The 6,976-nt window shown below is 37.3% G+C and overlaps 1 protein-coding gene across 1 annotated transcript; it reads left to right on the forward strand.

Annotated features, from left to right (window-relative positions):
* Positions 1-2,862: 2,862 nt before the first annotated feature.
* LOC114306963 (uncharacterized) lies at positions 2,863-5,786 on the forward strand. Its single transcript, XM_082917589.1, has 2 exons — positions 2,863-3,272; positions 4,832-5,786. The coding sequence occupies exons 1-2, from the start codon at positions 2,871-2,873 to the stop codon at positions 5,390-5,392; spliced, it is 963 nt and encodes a 320-aa protein (XP_082773715.1). The 5' UTR covers positions 2,863-2,870; the 3' UTR covers positions 5,393-5,786.
* Positions 5,787-6,976: the final 1,190 nt, after the last annotated feature.

Genomic DNA, 6,976 nt, shown 5'->3' on the forward strand with positions numbered 1-6,976 from the left:
AGTTATTCTTTACTCAAGGGACAAGCATCCAATAGGCCATCGCTATTTAGCGGTATAAATTTTAGTTATTGGAAAACTAGGATGACCATACATGTTCAATCTAATGATTATGAATGCTGAAAAATTATTTGCAAGGGTCCAAAAATTCCTACCAAAACCGTAGATGGACTTAGGGTACCAAAACCTGAAGATGAGTGGGATGAATCAGATACTAGAATGGCCCAAATTAATGTCAAAGCCACAAACATGTTGTACTGCGCCTTAGATGCCAACGAGTTCAACAGAATTTTCACATGTAAAACCGCAAAAGAAATTTGGGACAAGCTTATAGTAACTCATGAGGGAACCGAACAAGTTAAAGAATCTAGAGTTAGTTTGCTAGTCCATAATTATGAACTCTTTAAAATGAAGCCTGATGAGACTATTCCTCAAATGTTTACTCGCTTTACTGATATTATTAATGGTTTAACTTCTCTTGAAAAAATATATACTAATGCTGAAATTGTAAGAAAAGTGTTTAGGTCATTGCCGAAAAGTTGGGAGACAAAAGTCATTGCCATTACCGAGGCCAAGGATTTATCAAAGTTAAGTCTAGATAAGTTAATGGGATTTCTCTTAACTCATGAGCTCATAATGCAAGAAGAAAAAGAAGAGGAGGACAACATGAAGAAGAAATGAATAGCTTTCAAATCCACCTTGAAACATCAAGAGGATAAGGAAGATGATTCGGATGAGGATGAGAAAATGGCATTCATCACTAGAAAGTTCCACAGGTTTGTGAGAAAGAAACAAGACGTACGAAATTTTTTCAAAAAAGATTTCAACAACAAGGATTTTCAAAGAAGAGAAAATCACAAAAAATCTGAAGTAACCTGCTACGAATGCAACAAGCCTGGACATTACAAATCAAAATGTCCAGAACTTAAGAAAAATTCAAGAATGATAAGAAGAAAGCTATGATTGCAGCATGGGGAGAAGATAGTGATGAAAGCGACACAGAAACCGAAGTTTGCAAAAATGAGGTTGCTAACATATGCTTAATGGCACTTGGAAATGAAAATGAGCTAAATGACGAATCATTTACATTTGATGAATTACAATTAGCTTTTGATGAATTACATGCTGAATTTAAGAAACTTAGGGCTAGTTTGGGATGCTACGAAAAAGCCAAAAAGCCAAAAAATTATCAAAAAAGTCAAAAAGTCACCCCATTTTCATGTTTTGGGCGGCCAAATTTGGGAGAAACCTACTGAGGGTAAAAATACTATTCTGCCCCTTTTTTTTTTATTCATTCCTCAACCCCTTTAACTCTCACCCGAACATCCCCTTCTCTCTCTCTCTCTCTCTGTATCAGTGGAGTTCTGCCGAGATCGAAGACCAAAAGGGGGCAATCTGTCTGCGGAGATATCCACACCAGCGACGCCGGAGATCCGTCGCAGCCTTCACCGTCCAGCACCGCAACAGCCGTGGGGAAGTCCGACCTGGACTCGATCGCAACTTAACACACAATCCGTCGCCCAGATCTGCATCACTTCCGACCAGATCTACACCACGCCGGCCGGTTTCTCCCTAACTACAAGGTAACATCTCTTCCACGCAATTTAATTTTCTCACTGGCTCTCCTTTCTCTGATTTTGTTCCAAAACTTTTTTATCTTTCCTACCTCTCTTCTCTTATCTGTAACACCGAAACCCTCTATTCTCTCTACCGAAACCCTCTATGAATCCGGAACCCAAACCAGATCTACAGATCTGGTTGTAAGATGTGAATTTCGGTTCGGCGATCTATTTCACGATCTAAGCATCTCTCCACGATGTCAGTTCGAATTTCACAATCAGTTGAACCCTCTGTCTCTGAAGATGAACAAGACCAACTTCAGGGAACACGATGACGTTGTTGTTGTGATTGTTGTGTGTCTACGGTTTGTTGTTGTCATTTCTGATTTTGGTTATGATGTTTTTTTTTTTTCTATTTCATTGAGTCTTGCCGGAAACGATGCGGGTGGGAGAAATGGAACAAAGAATTAAAAATGGGATACTGATCTGCAAATCAGTGTTTTTCTGAGTAAAAATGCATTCCTTTATAGCCCATCTGTCCAACAAATAGAGCTACTTCCAAACAATTACACTGATCCTTCTGGGTCATGGTTGGCCACATTTTTATCTTATGGAAATTTTGGAATCATATTTTCAAAAACGACCTACTATCTTTAATATATTTGTTTTTATGGAGAACCTTTTGTAATTGAATTTGGTTTTCTGCCATGGAATGTGATCTTCATACTTGAGATATTTGTTTAAGGCACTCTTTATTGCAGCCAAAATCCTATATTAAGGGGTTGGACTAGCATATAAATTGTTTTGAGCATTCATTGATGTCATTTGTGAAGAGATAATGGTCCATTGACAATTGCCAGGGAACATTCTTTAGGGTTCCTCTGGTAAAGTTGTTCTGTAATGTCCTCTATCACCTTCTAGTTTTACAGACAAGTTCATTATCTAATAGATATTTCCAGGAAGTTTCGGATTAGCATACAATTGTTAGTGTTCATTGATTTCGTTTGTGAAGAGATCCCATTGACCAGGGTACATGCTCTAGGATTTTTGTTGTATAGTTGTTTCTGTATTGTCCACTATGTTGCTTTTTAATTACACAGATGAGCTCGTTCTGTGGTACACATTTTGAGGAAATCATTGGAGACCTGTAGTGTGAGCCGACGAAAAAAACAATAACAATGTTCTAAGACGGTTGTATTGGAGGACAGCTGTTACACAGTTGTTCATATGTTTTTTATTTTATTCGCATTATGAGTTTGAATGTCTTCAATTTTTCCTCGTATACCATAATTGTTGTTGCATTGTAGTACGCAAATGGAGCAGTCCCAAACGCAGTCGACGCCTTCCAAAGCTTTGCGCAAACGCGGTAGTAAACCGACGCAGCAACAGTCCACAAACATGCATAAAGCATCTTGGGACTCCGACACGGTGCGGATTTTTTTGGAACTTGTTATCAAAGAGTTGGACGTTGGTTTCAAGGGGAGCTTCCATACTATGACAATGCATGGATATCGAGCTGTAAGCAAGGGCTTTCTGGACCGTACAAATAAGGTGCATGACGTCAAACAACTGCAGAACAAGTACTCGTTGCTGAAAAAGGATTGGCAGTCCTGGTCGAAATTGATGGACAACAGGCATGGGCCAACCGGCATCAGTTACAATGAAGCCACGGGTTTGATACAAGCATCTGACGATTGGTGGACACATTATGAAAAGGTAACATTTCAACAACGAGTTTTACGTACGTTATTTACATGGAAACTTACACCGTTAGTATTGTCAATGCTTAAGCTTATTTTCAATGGCGCGTTGTGTAGATTATTACGTACACCCTAGTTTTTTTAGTTGGGTCTAAACATAAATAATTGTGACATTTCGTATTGTGTCTCTAATTTAGCCTTGTCGATGTACCCCACCACCATAGGAATCTGTAATTCATGTTTTTATATGTACATAATAATTTAAGAAATCAAATTAGTACATGAAACTTCATTAGAACCTTAAACTAATAACATTTTGGACTGGGAGTAGAGTATTATTTACCACTATCATGGAAATAATGTAAAGAAGGAATACATCTTTTCTTTATCCTAATTTTTTTCCCCATTAGATTATTAACATTATTATTTTTCCATTATGCTTACTTAATTTGATAAATTACAAAATGGTTGATAAATGTGAATGATTCTTTGCTTTTTTGGAGGTCACAAAGAAGAACAAAAACTACTATTACACATCATCCTTTATTGGGACAAAAAAGTTAAGTGTTACTATATCTACAACCATAGTCTCATATTTCAAACCACTACAATCATCTCTTGCCTTACATGATTATATGTAAGCCATATTTCAACTTACTACTCACTTTCTCTCCAAAATCCACTGAATTACATAGTACAACATTTCACTCACCTTTTTTTCCCCCCTCTTTCTAAGTTACTTCTCTAAATTAATAATCTGAACACAATCTTAATACTTGTAAGAAACTTTAGACAAAATACTCGAACGACTCCCTCATAAGGTAGCCTATAAAATAAAACAATAAGTTAATCCGTTGGTTACGAGTTTATGTTCGTTACTAAGAAGTTACAATTCATATCTCCTTATCAGCATAGAGGCCTTTCTTGTTGTATTGCTTTGAACATTTTTTAGACCCGTACGTGTTGGTTGTTTATTACCTTGTATCTCCATTTCAATTTTTTACATAATATTTGGAATGGGGTCTACCTTCTCTGTTAACTGAAGAGAAGATTGAGCCATCTAGTTGGTTCTGTTGAGCCCACTACAGCCTTTAAATTCATAATTCGAACCGTTGCTCCTTCGAATCCGCTGTATGTCAATTATTAATAAAAATATTATTCACCCAATAATAGTACTCATTTTCACCCAATAAAACGTATGCTTTGGAAAATATATTATTTATTTCTTTAAGACAAACATAATGAAATCATGTGACTGTCTAGTTCAATTTATTTTTTATTTTAATAAATAATCTACAAATATAAGTCCATAAAATGAACAATATAGATCATCCAAATAGGTTGGTTATGGCCTACATTATCTATTTCTTTAACACAAACATATTGACATTATGTGACTACCGAATCAATCTATTTTTTATTTTAATAAATAATCCACAAATAACCATTATTATGTATGTTATTTACATGGATACATAAGCCTATTTCTTTGCCGCCTGTGTTTGCTCCCCATTATTCTCTGTTTCACTATCTGACATGAAGTTCTGCCGATGGGTTTTTGGTTGTTTTTCGCAGGTTGACAAGAATGCAATCAAGTTCAAAACAAAACCGTTGGAGCACATGGACCTCATGCGAAGGGTGTACGAAGGCGCTACAGCAACCGGAAAATATGCATGGACACCAGGTTCAGCGTTCGAACCTGTGGCACCCGATGACGGTACTTCGCAGGCTCCTGACGAAGACTGCGAGGATAGCAGCGGGCTGCCCCCTTTCCAGCCTGCCGCGCAGCATGAACACACTGTGCAGCACATTGTTGCGCAAGAGGATGGCACGCCGGCGCCCGTGCACGCTGCGTCGTCGGGCATTAACGCTGACGACACACCAACTAGTGGCATGAACAAACGCAAATCGCCAGGCCCAACACACCCACAGCGGAAAAGAGGGCAGAGTGAGGGAGCTTCTCTGTTGGCGAGTAATATGGAAAACCTTGCATCCTCCGTGAAATTACAACAACGACAAATCCGCGTCTCACATGATTACGCAGATTCGGCACAGCAGCTAATTGAGAAGTGTATGACACGGTTGTATTCGCTGGAAGGGCTGGATCCGCAAGACCCGCTAGTTCCTTTTGCGTAATCGGTACTTGACAACCCTGCAAATCAAGCCATAATGATGTCGATTCCTACAGACGCGGCTGTCATTGCTTGGTTGCGAACAAAGAAGTCCCGTGAGCAATGCATTGGTGGCCCATCAGTAGCAAATCCCAGAATGGGTGGTGGCTGGTTCTGAGATTTCCGAGCAAATAATTTGTGTTTCCTTATTAATGTTTGTGTGTTGCTTGTTTATTAATGTTTGGGTGGTGGCTGCTAGTGAATATTGATGTAATGTTTCCTATGTGATGTTTGTGTGTTGCCTTTTGTTTTTCTCCCCCTTGAAACAAACAGTTGGGCACATCTCCTTCCTTCCCAAAAGGATGGCATTGTTGGTTGAATTTTTCGGACATTATCAGTTGATAATATTTGTGTAATGATGTTGATGTTGTAGTATATGGCTGTTGCTGCCAAATAGGTTTATTATCATTTCTTTTCCATGAAACATAAATACATTATGTACAGACCATTTTGGATGAGTTGATTTTTGGTCACTTAAGTGATGGTGATGACAAATACATTATCTATACACCCTTTTGGATGAGTTCATATTTTGTGGTTCGAACCACTTTGTCAATCTCATCCATCTACAATTTGTTAAATTAATAACAAATTTTTTAAAAACAATCAGATATAATTTTATGACACGAGGTGAGCTTCACCTTCACCTTCACCTTTCTTGCTACAGAGTTGTGAAGTTGTAAAGTGCACGAAATTAGTTGATTCCACACCAGGTTATTTTTTAAAAAAATTAAATTAAAATAACGAAAAGGTTTATACATATTAATAATTTAATTTATAATTTTTAGGGTCGTCCCGAAAAATAAAAACAAGACATTTAGGGACAATTTTAAAAGGTTATTAATAAATACATTTTTTGGGAGAAAATAATTTGGTCTAAAAAATTTTTATTTTTTGACACAAAAAATATGTTCAAAAAATGGTAATAATTTATCACTAATTTCCAATTTTTGTTGTTAAAAATATAAGGACGATATTCGAACCGTTGTTTTGTTTTTATCTATTTATTTATATTATAATCAGTACTCCCTTTTTTTTAAGGTGACGAAAAAATGACACGTGAGGATTGGTTTTTGTTTTTCTTACATGTTTTGTCGGCCCAGCACACAGTTTCATTTACACCAATAATGAAGGTATCTATTACCAAAAAGAAGAGAACAAATTATTGTTGAAGCCCCCCATAATTTGTGTGTTGCCCAATTTGCATGGACACCACGTGAAGTTGTTGAAAGTTTGGTTTCACCGGTCCCACCACATGATTATTTGAAAGAAGAGAATCCTTTCTTATGCATGCTCAATGTTGTGGTTTCAAAGAAGAGGATCCGTTTGTGTTGCTTTGTTGAAATTTTGGTTTCAACGGTCCCACCACAATTTTCTTTTCAAAGAAGAGAATCCGTTTGTGTTGCTTTGTTGAAATTTTGGTTTCAAAGGTCCTATCCCAATCTTTGCGCATGCTCAGCTTTGATTTGTTTATATAAGACCACAATCTGCTTGTTTCATTGTCCAAAGGCGTAACAATTTTCTTGGTAGGCAGCCTCGTACTTCCAGA

The sequence above is a fragment of the Camellia sinensis genome, chromosome 3 (assembly GCF_055761805.1).
Source record: "Camellia sinensis isolate YWXY chromosome 3, ASM5576180v1, whole genome shotgun sequence".
In the NCBI taxonomy this organism is placed as follows: domain Eukaryota; kingdom Viridiplantae; phylum Streptophyta; class Magnoliopsida; order Ericales; family Theaceae; genus Camellia; species Camellia sinensis.